Source organism: Motacilla alba, chromosome 3, assembly GCF_015832195.1.
Source record: "Motacilla alba alba isolate MOTALB_02 chromosome 3, Motacilla_alba_V1.0_pri, whole genome shotgun sequence".
Classification (NCBI taxonomy): Eukaryota; Metazoa; Chordata; class Aves; order Passeriformes; family Motacillidae; genus Motacilla; species Motacilla alba.
In genome coordinates, this window is record NC_052018.1 from 65,053,882 (window position 1) to 65,068,273 (window position 14,392).

The 14,392-nt window shown below is 39.6% G+C and overlaps 1 protein-coding gene across 7 annotated transcripts in view; it reads left to right on the forward strand.

The window, feature by feature from the left end:
* The window catches only part of UTRN (utrophin), a 342,608-nt gene that overhangs the window by 69,227 nt on the left and 258,989 nt on the right, over nt 1-14,392 (forward strand). For all 7 annotated transcript variants that reach the window (XM_038130632.1, XM_038130631.1, XM_038130633.1 and 4 more), the window contains 7 exons: nt 4,034-4,126; nt 5,570-5,647; nt 7,380-7,472; nt 8,333-8,505; nt 11,892-12,007; nt 12,993-13,156; nt 13,759-13,962. In XM_038130632.1, coding sequence (XP_037986560.1) covers nt 4,034-4,126; nt 5,570-5,647; nt 7,380-7,472; nt 8,333-8,505; nt 11,892-12,007; nt 12,993-13,156; nt 13,759-13,962 — 921 coding nt within the window. The remainder of the gene's footprint in view (nt 1-4,033; nt 4,127-5,569; nt 5,648-7,379; nt 7,473-8,332; nt 8,506-11,891; nt 12,008-12,992; nt 13,157-13,758; nt 13,963-14,392) is intronic.

The following is a 14,392-nucleotide window of genomic DNA, read 5'->3' on the forward strand; positions in this document are numbered from 1 at the left end:
TACTTGAACAAACCAGGAATGAGTAGCTTAGTGTGCAGAAATAAATTAATAATCTTCCGTTGACTCTTTGAAGTGACAGCAAAATATGGTGCTCTGATGGCCATCAAAATGGGAAAGTCATTCTCCTGAGAAAGCAGATCTAAATTATTTCCACCATCACAGCAAGGTGCGTTGCGTAGGGCTGGAACATACCATGACCTGTTGAAATGAATGACTGAAAGCAGGAAGTCATTCAGCTTATTTTCATGCATGTGAAGTGAGGGGATGGAAGCAAAGAAAGAAGGCTGTATCCTCTCAATACTCTGCACTGTATTAGATGAGGTATCTTTCTGCTTTTTCAGTAGTTCCAAATCCTTTTTAACTTCTGGACCTAAGGCAACAAATTAATTGAGGCTATATAGCTATAACATTCTCAGTTTTGGTGTTATATATATGTGTGTGCTGTTCTAATCATATATAATTAAAATTAATTGTATAATTATAAAGGCTTTCCTTCTCTAGGGCCTTTGATGGTGTCTCCCACAACATCATTTGTCACTAAATTGGAGAGATAGGGGTTTGATGAATGGACTGTTAAACAAATGAGGAATTGCCCAGGCAGCTGCATCCAAAGATTTGCCTTCAACTGCTCAATGTCCAAATGGAGATCAGAAATAAGTGCTGTCCCTCAGGAGTCCATGATGTGATTTGAAGAGTACAAATCACCAGTGACGTACAGTGGGTTTGACTATGCCCTCAGCAAGTTTGCAGATGACACCACACTGAGCAAGTGCAGTTGATGTGCAAGTGGGAATGGAGGTCACCCAGAAAGACTTCAGCCTTGGGAAGTGGGCCCATATGAATCTTGTGAAGTGTGGTGAGGCCACGTACATGGTCCTGGCCTGCATCTGCATCATGGCCTTCCCCACTATTTGTACAGACTGGGAGATAATAGTATAGATAATGTAGATAATAATCTATAGTAGGAGCAGCCTGGCAGAGAAGGACTTGGGGGTAGTGGTGGATGAAAAACTGGACATGAGAGAGCAATGTCTGCTTCCGCTTAGAAAGCCAACCATACCCTGGGCTTCATAAAAAGAAATGGGGCTAGCAGGTCAGTGGAAGTGATTATCCCCCTCTACTCTGCTCTGGAGAGGCCCACACTTCAATGACTAAGTTTGGTTGGTTTTGTTTTTTTAGTTTGTTGCTTTCACAATGAGTATTTTACTATTACTGCATCCAGAGACCTCTGTTAGCTCCTACTGCTTGCTTTTCTGGTCATATGAACAATTTCCTTGTGCCCTTAGCAACCTGTTTTTACTGTCTTCAGTGTGGTGATGCAAACCAAATGTAAACCAAATTTTACTGGCATCTGGGTTGATTGCTCTGTGGCTGATCTCCTCCTGTATTACACCATAAATTGTAGAAGAGGCTTCTCTGCATCTCTATTTCTGTTATTCTGTTCTCTGGCTCATAAAATCACAGAATGGTTAAGGTTGGAAGGGACCCCTAGAGATCATCTAGTCTGACCTCCCTGCTTAATCAGGGAGCCCTAGAGCATGTTACTCAGGATTGCATCCAGATGTTTTTTCAAACATCTCCAATGAGGGAAATTCCACAATCTCTCTGGATAATCTGTTCTGTTTTGTGATCACCTGCACAAGGAAGGTATTCTTTATGTTCAGGTGAAACTTCTGTCAGTATCTGCCTGTTGCCTCTTTTCCTGTTGCTCTACTGAGAAGCTTGGCTCCTTCTTCTTGGGACATTCTCTTCAGGTACCTGCAGACACTGAACATGTCTCAGTTGTCTCTTCTTGGGGCTGAACAGGCCCAGCTCCCTGAGACTTTCCATGTAAGAGATGCTCCAGTCCCTTGATCAACTTTGTTGCCCTTTGCTGGAGCTACTCCAGGAGCTCCACATCTCCCTGGTACTGAGGAGCCCAGAACTGGACACAGCACTCTTGAATCTCACACACGCCTAGAGACATGTGGCCTCACTAGGGATGAGTAGAGAGACAGGATCACCTCCCTTGACCTGGCAGTGTTCTTCCCAATGTCCCCAGGATACCATTGGGCTCCTTAGCCACATGGGCACCCTGCTGGCTTGTGGACAGCTTGTTGTCCACCAGGACTCCCAGGTCCTTTTCCACAGAGCTGCTTCCCAGCAGTTCAGCCCAAGCCTGTACCAGTGCATGAGATTATTCCTCCCTAGGTTCAAGACCCCGCATTTACCTTTGTTGAATTTCATACAGTTCCCCTCTGCCCATCTCTCCTACCTGTCGAGGTCCCTCTGAGTGGCTGCACTGCCCTCTGGGGTATTGGCCACTCCTCCCAGCTTTGTGTCATCTATGAACTGTGCTAAGGAGGCATCTGTCCCTCCATCCAAGTCGTTGATGAAGAAGTTAAACAATACTGGGCCCACTACTTGGGGGACACCACAAGTGAAAGGCCTCCAACTACGCCCTGTGCCAATTATAGTGACCTTCTGGGATCTGCCATTCAGCCAGTTCTCAATCCACCTCACCTTTCACTTGTCCAATTCACACACCTGAGTTTGCCTATGTGGATATGATGGGAGACAGACAGTGTAGAAAGATTTGCTGAAGTCCAGGTAGACAACAGCCATTGGTCTTTCCTCATCTCTCCAGCAAGTTGTCTCATTGCAGGCACCAGCATGCTTAAAAAGTTTGGTTAAGTTGCTATGCAGCTGTGAAGCATCTGAATCATCTGTGAAAAGTATCTGCTCTGAGAGAAAGATCATACTTAACACTATTTATCTGGTTGAAATTGTTATGTTTAGTTATGTTTTTGTACAGGAAATGAAAATATTTCTTTGTGACTGTTCAACTCTGACTTTTTTTTGTGTTGGTAGTTTTTGTAGTATCAAGTCTAACTAAATGGGGCACCTAAGACAAACCCATATGAATTTTGGGGGAAACCAGGCATTTACAAAAAAACAGGGTTCATTGAGCTTTTCAGTTCTCTTTTTCTGATTTGTTAGCCAGTATTTGGCAATTACCAGCAGCTGTCGGGCAGGAGGAGATAATTGAAGACAGGAGAGGTCTATGCCAGCTAATTTATGTCATGTGAGATGGGTCTTTGAGGGCCTTCTTTCTGAAGAGCACTGTTAAAAAGTCAAGGTGACAGGAAAGGGCAATATTGGGGCTTTTTGTGGTACTTAGAAAATATTTTTCTTCTCCTCAAATTGGCACTTGAAGGGGACACTGAAAGCAGTAGTTTAATTGATTTCTTGGCAGCCAGTAGGTGAATATTACAAAGCAAATGCACTTAGTTGCTGGCTGTCTGTGTCTTCTCCCCCTGCCCTGTAGAACTGTCCCACAGTAACTTTCTTATGGTCCAAGAAGAGATAAGATAAAAAGGAAGCATGGAAAAGGTTAACAAGATTCCACTCTCATCTGCCACAATTTTTGTAGAGAGTCCTTCTACTCCCAAAGAAAGCAAAAATTAGAAAATTATGATTTAGAGTACCTCTGGGTTTCACATTATGATTCTTTTCCATGGTAGAGAAAGTGATTAATTTGTTTCAATAAATACTGTAACTTTTGATCTACTGGTCTTTGTAGAACAGTGGCATCTTCTTACACAGAGCTCAATTCCAAGTAATTTTTTGTCATTTTTTTTAAAAATCTGAGAGAACTTGTCCCTATAGTTTTCTGAAAAGCTGCAGTTTCTTCTTCCTTTAGAAGCAGCCAAACCAAAGCATTCCTTCTCAAATGACTCCTCAAACTTGCCAAGTTTTCTTTCTTTGCCATCTTTGCGTGTTCGTGCATCCACCCTAATCTGAGCCAGGATGCTCTGATTTTATTCCTTAGTACAAGGCTGCTGATGCACAGAACCACAGTGATAGGGAGGAAAGAAAGTAACACTCAAAAAGGGAAGGGTTCCTTTTGATCACTGTAGCAATCCCCTAGCTTTCATTTACTACTTTTAGTGCCACTTGAGAATTAATTAAAAGATACAAAGGAAAAAGTATCCATTTCTAGGGAAGTTCTGCTTAAACATTGTTTTTATTACTTCTTTTTTTTCTGCTGCAGAGTGGGAAGGCCCCAGTGAAAGACATGTTCACAGATCTCAAAGATGGAAGGAAGCTTTTGGACCTTTTGGAGGGTCTGACAGGGAAACCTCTGGTAAGAGAAACATCTGAGTCATAGTCCCATTTATTAAAAAAACAGAGACCAATGAATAAACAAAACACAAACTGAGGCATGTGATTTTTAAAAAAAAATTAATTTATTTAAAACCTTAATTTGCTTGTAATGTGTACTTGTTCTCTACAGTTCCAGTGAAATTCCCATGAACTCCACTCATGAGATACAGGGTCAGGCTGACCTGCCTGACCCTCTCTTGCGGGTTTACATACTATCTACAAAGCATGTAAAATCAGTGGTGGTGTTCACATAGTGTATGTTTTTAGTAGAGATCTTTTAAAGATCTGTTTCTGGATGATCAGGTTGACCTATGTTCAGCTGGATCCCTGTGGGCTTCTAGTAAGCCTGTGAAAGATCCCTTAAAGAACAAAATGAAAGTAAAAAGACAACAGCTAGTCGGTAAAAATCGGCATCTCCATTGAAAAAATTTGTCATCTACAGCCAGGAAAAGGCTGCAAACTGCTCGAAATGTGTATGGGAAAGTGCATGTGGCTGAAAACTCTTCCTCTGCTAACATTAATGGCTCTTCAGAAAGATGCATAAAATATGGTGAAACCTGTGCCATTAATTGGGATTAAATTCTTGATTTCACTATTTATACTAAGTCTCAAACTTTTTTATAGCCTTATGAGGAACCTTCAGTCATAGAAAATTTCACATTGCAAGCTTACTTTGTTTTTTAAGCATGCGTGTTTTACTACAACTTTTAATCATTTGTGGTGTGATTTGAAGTATGATGAAAACAACACAAGTTTTTTTGTTTCTAAGTTGATTACTATGTTCCAAGTTCAGCTCCATGCTCTTGCAGTATGATCACTTTCTGCCACAGGAATTAAATTATGGTGATTAAAAGAAAATGGAGTGGCAGGTATTGTCAAGAGTTGAAGGTTTGTTTTTATTGGTGGGTTTTTTTTTCTGGTTGTGGAGTTTTTGTTTTTTCTTTTTATTCCCTCTGATATTAAAAGGAAGGGGGGAAAGTTAGGAAGAATAACTTCTTCCCAGTATGCAAAGATTTAGCAGGCTTTTGGTGCCAGAAAAACAAATTGCTGCTTGTTCTCTCTTGGGAGCCAGAAAATTTCAAGTACTCTGGCAAATGTTCAAAAGCCTCAGATTTTCCCCAGGAACTCTTCCTTTGCCTTTGCATTGCTGGTTTAAATTCTGTAGATGCTGGGAATAAAAATTTTTGACTTATGGAAGATGAGCTGAAACACATTTTGAATCCAAGGCCTGTCCTGTGCCTTGAATTGGGAAATATTGTTCTCGCCTGTTTTCATTTTGAAATTGTTGTGGGTGATCTTGTTTGGATTTTCTTACTACTGCTAATAAAAGAAAGAAGTGAAAATCTTGAGTTTTTTTTCTCTAATTTTGTTTGGTATGTCCATTAATTCTGATGTTGAACAGATTGTAACTTCTTATTTTCAGCCTAAAGAACGAGGTTCCACACGAGTACATGCCTTAAATAACGTCAACCGAGTACTGCAAGTCTTACATCAGAACAATGTGAGCATGTTTTTCCACAGCTTTTTGAGAGATTCTTTAGTTTATTGTTGTATGTAAATGAGTTCAGAATGCAGAGAGTAAAGGTTTTTCGTATGTAAAATGAGACCTCATTGAGATGGGTAAACTGTTCATAGTTTCATATGTGATGTAGAATTTCAGTGTCCAGCAATTTTGTGAGATCTTAAAATGCAGACTTAATAATAGTATTAAACTATTAATCACAAAACTGTGGTTTGTTGAGATGTTTGCAGCTCCCAAGAAAAAGGTGTCTTGAAGTTTTGCTTCAAGCAAACAGCAGGACAAAAAAAAAATTCAAATAATGCTGCATAACTTGTGCAGGAATATGTAAGGGGATGGCAAGTTCTGTGGTTTTATCCTGCTCTCCATTTCCAGGAGGGTCTTTTCATTGATTTCTATCATCTCTGTGTCAAATGTATAGTGTTTGTAATTTGCAGCTTTGGTGGCTGGTCAGAAGAGCAAACAAGCAAACAAAATCAAATCCTCCTTTAAGAAAAATAAAAATGCTAATTATTTGGCTTAATATTTGTGTTTAGTGCCTGGAAGACAGTAGTGCTATAGTAAAGTGGTTTTAGTTTTTCGTCCTTTTTTGATGAACAATTCCTGGTAAGTGTGCTGTCTATACTTAGAATTTCTATTTGAGAATGTCAGGTCACTAAAATAACATAATAAGAACATTTTGGCAATAAAACACATCAAATACAAGAAAGCATGGGCATATTTATATCAACTGCTGATTGAAGAGTGATACAACATGCTGTATTATCCTGCAATTTCCCCTCTGTGTTGGTGGACTAGTGTCATATTTCTTGGAAGCAGACAAAGCTGGCAGTGGGTTCTTTTTGTTCTTTGAGGTACTGTAAATATTGATTAACTTTTTAAAGGCTAAATAATGAGTTTTTCAGCTTGAAATTGATTTATTTTATTATGACAATAAATGAAACAATGCTGAATTGCAATAATTAATTATTTCTTCCTGAAGCTGACAGCATCTGGGTTTCTGGAAGTAAACAGATGGTCTTAGTTAGCTGAAGGTTGTTAGGGTCATGTAGTTGATTTATGCCTACTGCTTAGCTTCATTAAAAAGTGTGTTGTGTGTTACGATGGAGGGAAAAGGCATCTACCGAGAAGTAGTTGCATTCTGTTGTTCGAGAGTTTGTGGGCTATGCAATATTCATAACTTGTGAAATAATATATAAAAGTGTTTAAATATATATTGCAAGGATCAGACAAACCTAGGGTGTAGGTGATCAAGTAATCCTGTGAACCTCATCCTTTAAGCAGAATGGTTCCAAGTAAGGAAAGTCAACTTTTTTGATTTGTAAATCAAATTAAATATAAAAATAACTGAGGACCGAACTTACATAACTTTTATTTTCCTATCAGGTTCTTTATGCTTGAATTTCTGTTTTTCAGCTTTGACTGCTAGTATGCACCTGTATATTTAGAGGAGAGAATAAAACTCTTCCCGTGGAAAATCTTCTTTGGTGCCATCTTTTGTCATGCAGTTTAAGCAGTTAACGTTAAGTTTATTTAAGCAGTTGTCATGACAAATTCAGATGAACAATTTTCTGTCAACTCTGCTTTTCTCTTCAACTGCTTTTTTATTTCAGAGCACTTGGTAATACTTGTCTGGACAGCCAGGGATGTGGGGTGGGGTTGTTACTTGGAGCTGTGATAAGTGTTTAATTGAGAGTTGATTCAACCTCTCCAGGTGGAGTTGGTGAATATTGGAGGAACTGACATTGTTGATGGAAATCACAAGCTGACGCTGGGGCTGCTGTGGAGCATTATCTTGCACTGGCAGGTGAGAGGCTACTATGAGATCTCTTCCTTTCCAGGAATCACGTACATTGTTCTGCTGTGAGTTTCTCAAACCTTCCCAGGCTTTTGGTGGCAGAAAATACTGCTTCTATTTTGGGCTGGTAAATAAAGGCAGGCCAGTATTTGGTTTCTGCTTGAAGTCTATTGGCTGCCTCCCCTGATCTGTATTCTCGTATGTGCCCAGTTGTGCTCAGCTGCTCAGTTTAGTTCCTGCTGGTGTGAATTGCAGAGAGGCTTTTCGGGCTGAAGCATTGTATTTCTATTCCTTCCTCAAGGGTATGGGGCAGGTAGTGTTTTACTGTTTAGGTAGCTGTGTTTGTCTTGCATCTTACAGCTGTTTGTAGGTTTGTTAGTCTCATAGGTTGAATTGTTCCTGGTTTATCTAAGTATCTGGGAAGATCATTGAGTTAACTTGGAGGGACTTTGGTAGATGTGTATAACTAGCACCCAAACAATGAACTAATTTTGTAGGATGAGGAGATATCCTCTTCTTGCAGAAAGCCTATACAAGCTGTATTTTGGAGTTTGTTTACTGGTGGAACCACAGCACAAGGCAGTGAGGAGTATTATTCCCTATGCTTAGAACAGACAGCACCAAGGAGAGTGAGAGGATCATAATGTAAGAGTAATGTGTCATTATTAAATGAAGCCTCACTGGCTTTTGTAAGCAGTAGAGGACAAAGATGGCCTGAAGACTGCTATTCCCAAATTTCATGTGAGGAATTGGAGTTTGATTCATAGCTTTAATGGGGAAGCCCCTTCCATGATTTGTCAAGTACTTTGGTTTGTAAGGAGAAAAAGCGGGGCATATGTTTGTAAGGTGTAGTTGTTGCTGTCTTGCAGGTGAAGGATGTCATGAAGAACATCATGTCAGATTTGCAGCAGACCAACAGTGAGAAGATACTGCTGAGCTGGGTCCGCCAGTGCACCAGACCTTACAGTCAGGTCAATGTTTTGAACTTCACCACCAGCTGGGCTGATGGACTCGCCTTTAATGCTGTTATTCACAGACATAAGTAAGTGGCAAACAGCTTGTCTTTGACCTAGTGAAGTAAGCAGCTTTTTTTTCTGTGTCTTTATGCTTGAACATTTGACAGCTTCTGGCCTATTTCAGTGATTCATTTTCCAGGATTCTTGTTTGTTTGTCTTTTTTTGTGGTAACAATAGCAGTGGTGGGACATTGCCAGCACATTGCAAAGGCTGTAGCCAAGGCAGGAGTGTAACACTGAGTTCCTGCACATGCACAAACATTTGCTAATTGGAGTGGGTTTACATCCCACTTGGTATGCATTTTACAGTGAATATAGTGAAAGGGTCTCTATGGGAGAAGGAAGAGTTGACCATCTCCTTTGCCTGAATTTCTGTCCTTCTACCTGCCCTCCTTTGCAAAAAGAAACATTTCTTCCCTTGGAGATTGCCATATAATTTCAATAAGAAGATACAGAAGCTTCAAAATGAAGAAATGAGAGGCTCTGTAGCTTTTCTGATGTTTTTTAATATAATGTGCTTGAAAGACAATGTATGCAGTTCTTTCAGGAGAACTGTGGGGTAGAATATCAAACACTTTAGGTATCTGTAGAATATCCTTTAGTTTGTTCATTATACTTTATAAGGAATAGAGTTAAAGTTTCTTTGCACAGGTCTTTTGTGTTCTTTCTGATTTTTGCAAGAATCTTCAGAAGTTTAAATAAATCATCATTACAGGTTTTATTGAAGTTGCATACTTTTTTTTACTTCCTTTTTGAAAATCTCTGAGATCTACTGGGCAATCCATTTTAATCCTGTGTCTCTTAAATGAAATCAGCTCATTGCTTTGCAAAGTCTGACTGTTCTTACCCATAAATAACCATTTTAATGTGGAAATGGTATAATAATTTCTAGAATTTAACCAGACATCCTGGTCACCAGGTATTTGACACAGCAAATGCTTTACAAACACTCAGGTTTTATACCCAGCAGATGCAAAGTGTTTGCAGAACATAAATCCACTCTGAACCTGCTCTAAAGTGCCCATTTGGCCTGTGGTAAATGCAGTAGGCTCTGTCACAGGCTCACTGGCTTCAGGACAGGTCTGCCCTGACATACCTCTGTGTCTTTTGGACCAGGGCTGGCTTGTGTTCAGCCTGTATGGCTGTGTAAGGAGAGCCAGCACCATGCTGAGGGCTTGGTTTGGAAGGACTCCTGTGCAAGGACAGAGCAATACTGCCAAACCTCTCACTGGAATTTATGACAAGTATTACGAGGTCCCTCCCCTGGATTGTGTGAGCAGTTGTGGTGAAGTTTTCCTACTAGCACAACTGCCTGTAGTGGCCTTGCTCTGCTACTGAATGTGTGAAGCTTTGTGATGGGAGAGTGTGCCAGCTTTAGACACAAATGAAACCTAGGTGACCTGAGAAAAGCAGAAAAATTAGTTCTGGGCTGTTTGTTATCCTTTTGTTTTAACTATGGGCTTGGGCTTTGCAGGATTTGAAGTCTCTGCCCTTTTCAGAGCACTTGTTAAGTAGCAAAAGCCTCAGCTGAAAGCTTTTGACTCAGTAACTGTGCTTTCCTGTGACTTCCTAAAATCTGGGTCTGAGCCTTTTATTCCATATTCCTTGGAGCCTGACAGCTGCTGGCATGTCAGAATTCAGCTTTGTTGTCCCTGGGCACCAGTCCTTTAGTCAGAGAAGCACCATTTTCCCAAAACTTATCTTCTATTTCCCAAAAGAAATCTTGAGCTGGGTTTCTCTTTTGAGCTTTGAAGGTGAGACTTTAAAAGCACTTGCAAGGAACAGGGAGATTGGGACAGGATGCAGAAGAGATAGGACAACAAAGCTATTTAACTTACGCAGGCAGTAGTGCTTCCCTACCTAAGGGTAGCATATTGAATATGCATTCAATACTACTATTATATTTTAGTCTAATATGACACTGGAAAGAGGAGAATCTTAATGGATTCCATTACGAGATTTAATATCTTTGTTTTCTCATAATCTATCTATCAACAGTTGTTTGTTGTGTTACCTCTTGGTTACAATATCTAATAACTTTGTAACACTTGCAGCATGTAAGCAACCTATTACTTCATATAATTTTATTAGCATTTTAATGTACCGGTCTCTTACATTTACTAATATTAGCTTAGCTCCTCTTTGAATTGAATTCTGCTTTTTGGTTTGATTTTCTCACTCTTAGGTAAATACCTAGTTGTGATTTATTAAAACCTTTGTTTCCAAAGTCAGTATCTACTAAAGATTTATATGAATCTGTGGTTGTCCTTGCTGCTTTTGCATGGATGTACAGTATTCCATGAGCTTCTGTGTATATCTTTGCTCCTCCTCACCCTGCTTTCTTCTGGCTTTTTGCTTTTTAGACTCTGTTGGCTTAGGGACTTCCTATTTCACAAATGTAATGACTTGACAGATGATAAAGGGTACTCTTAATTCAATTTACAACTGAATCAAATATTAAAAGAATTAAAGGCAAGCCTGTCTCTTCCTCCCCAAGTTCTATAAAGTACAGGATCAATAGCAGTGTTTTGATGAGAAGCCCCTGTTGCAGGAGAATGGAAGGTGTTCTAATGGCTGTGCAGCTGTGCTGCTGCAGCACTTGGCTGATCATGCCCCCCAGGTGTAAGGACTGCTGGGAGTGGGCCCTGTTTGCTCCCTCTGGTTCCTGTTGTGTGCTCTGCTCTTCCCCCTTGAGACCCACCAGCGTGTTTTGGGTGCACAGCTGGACTGGAGATGCCCTTGGGTTAACTCTGATCTTAGATGAAGGCTGCTGACGCTGCAAATTGACCAGCTTCTTGGCCTGATTTGCACTGGCCTTATGAGCACTTGTGATGGGATGTTTTCTTGTAGATTGTTGTTTGTTATTGGGGGAAAAAGACCATGGGGAAGAGTGAGTGAGTGGGGTAGAGACTGCTGTTTGTCCTGGCTGTGATGGCCTGGGGTGGTCACTGAGCCACATCACAAGTTTGGAATGAGGTTTTCCAGGAACAGAGTGACTCTTAATTACCCAGCAGTGCCTGATGCAGAAAATGTGTAGTAATAGTAATGCTGTAAAACAAACACATGAGGAAAACTGGTTCCGGGATAAATTTTAAGCAAAGCTTGTGTTCTTGCTAGAGGTATTTGATCTCCTGTTTCAGTCAATGACTTTGTTTAGGATATGGAATGGAAGGTGGATGTTGCTGTGAGCATGCAGTCAATTAATTTGTGATCATCAGATTGTCACTAATAAGTGAGAATTATGCTTTTTGTTTTGCATTTGTGTATATGCACTTATGTTGGTATTTGGTATATATGTGTATGAATATATTATTTGGGTAGCTACTATCATATGCCTAACTTGATATTCTGCATGGTATGGAATTTCCTTATGTATAAATTTGCTTTCATTCTTCTTTTGCTTTCACTTTTAGACCTGAGCTGTTCAGCTGGGATAAAGTTACAAAGATGTCTCCAGTTGAGAGACTGGAAAATGCTTTCAACATAGCCAAGAACCACTTAGGAATAGAGAAACTGTTGGATCCTGAAGGTGGGATACAGTTATTTTACTTGACAAGAAGCATTTTTTTGAGCTCTCTTAAAAGAAATTTCTTCTATTGATACTAAGTATGAATAACAATTCTATCAGCTTTGTGCATGCTATTTAATTTCAAACTTTTAAATTTATATTTAAGCAAATTCCATTTGCTAGGGTAAGGGTGCAGATGTACATGTGTAGGCTTTGGTGTTTTGAATATTAGTTTATGAAGTTTGGGTTGACTTTCCATCCAGGGACTGTGTAAGGAAGTGAAGGGGTACGCTGCCTCTGTTTCCTTTTAGGTAGCAGCTGTGCTGCAAGGGTGTGTGCTTTTCAGGTGCAGTAGTGCATTCTGTAGAATGGGGTGGTTAAGAGCTCAGAATGTATTGTTCTTTACACACTTAGTAGCAGTAGCTGCCTAGGAATACTTACCACTGACCTATTGCTCTGCTTTGAAGTGAACCTCCAAAGATTCATTTGGTAAGATGAGCACCACCTTCTTATGAAAAAAAAAAAAAAGGATTCAGTGAATGGGATCTGTTCATTACCCAAGAGAAGAGAACGTGGCTCAGTGAAACTCTTTCCAGTGTGGAAAATGAGATAATTACATGACTGGCAATGGGAAGTGCGATAGAGTCTAAGTGGAAATGTTTGTTTATGTAGGATACTGTCCTTGACACCTTTCTGCTTGGGAGATGCTTCAGAATAATTTTCCCCAAATTGATTTTATTCCTTAGCGACTTCATGTCTAGGTTCTTACTTCAAAAATATCAAGACTTTTAATGTGGATTCACTTCTAAATGCAGAAAATTTATTTTTTCTTTTCTTTTTTCCTCCTTCATGCTACTTTCAGTGTGTATCCAGGCTGGTCTCTAAGTTAAAAGTTTATGAAAGGCTGTTTAACATGACAATATGTAAATTGTTACCTGTGTTCTATGTAATGATTTAAAAAATTGTCTTCATTTATTTTTTCCCATGTTTTATCTTTTTCATGCAGATGTTGCTGTACAGCTTCCAGACAAAAAGTCCATTATTATGTATTTAACTTCTTTGTTTGAGGTCCTTCCTAAGCAAGTTACAATGGAAGACATTCGGGAGGTGGAAACCCTTCCAAGGAGATACAAACAGGAATGTGAGGATGGAGAATTCAGCATGCAGCAGGTGTGTTTGTCACCAAAGCCAGCCTTTCTTTTTTGGAGTTGTAATTTTAGCTGATCTTCATGTTTGTCAGTTATCTCTGGAACATGCCTTCTGTCCTGGGCAACACAACGGAAAATACGAAAAATCATAGCAATTTCTTTGTCATTAACTTCAGTCTTTCTGCCTTCCTTTTTCTTTTCTGAAACATGTACAAAATCTAGTGAGATATAAAGTTCCATTTGTATTATGCTGCCTTTTGTTTTTGTTTTTATTTTCTTTTTTTTTGCTTCTCGTTTTGCTTCTCAGTTTCATATGTCTTGATCAGCTGAAGAGGGTGGTGCACAGTCTTTAACTGAATTTTCCATGGAACCTGTGGTGGTTAGTAGTAGTGATGAGGTTTTGGTTGGTTTTGATTAAAGTCATATTTTCTATTCAGGTTCTTTACTAATGAACTTGCATTTTAATATAGTGACTTTGGCCTTGCTCATTAAAATTTATCCAACAATTTTTTTTTAACATTTTGTGAAAGCTTGAAAGAGATCTTAGTTGTTCTGTTTTTAATGCCATTTGGGAGGGCATCTTCTGTGCACTTCTAAGACATCTCTTTCCTCTTGGCTGCCTAGACTGTGGCACTTGAAGAAGACCAGGACAGTTCTAGAGCAGAGACTCCCAGCACAGTGACAGAGGTGGATATGGACTTGGATAGCTACCAAGTTGCTCTGGAAGAAGTTCTTACATGGTTGCTGTCAGCTGAGGATGCATTTCGGGAACAGGAGGAAATATCTGGTGATGTTGAGGAAGTCAAAGAACAATTTTCCACCCATGAAGTAAGCGTCTCTTAAAAATTCTTTTGTTGTGGTTTGGCTTCTTTTTTGTGTGTGTGTAAATAAGCTGCAGAACTTCCATTACCTAGCCTTTATTGACGGTGAAATTCTTCTTTTTAGAAGAATCTAGATTGAAGCATGCTTTCAAACCTTAATGTAATTTTTTAAAATCAGCCTTTGGTGACTGGTTTACACGTGTGCATAATACAAAGGCACTCTGATCTCAGACTGAGTTGTACTTCCCTGCTGCCAATTAAAAAAAACCTGGTCAGCCTTATGCCACTTGCTGTTACATAAGGGTAATGCTGAAATTGACAATTATGTCAATTTATTCAGTGGTCCTCTTGTGATGGTTAGGATAGTCTGTTTCAGAAACATGTGTTGATGTTTCCAAATTTTAATTTCTACAAATTTTGATTTGACTTTGTTCTAA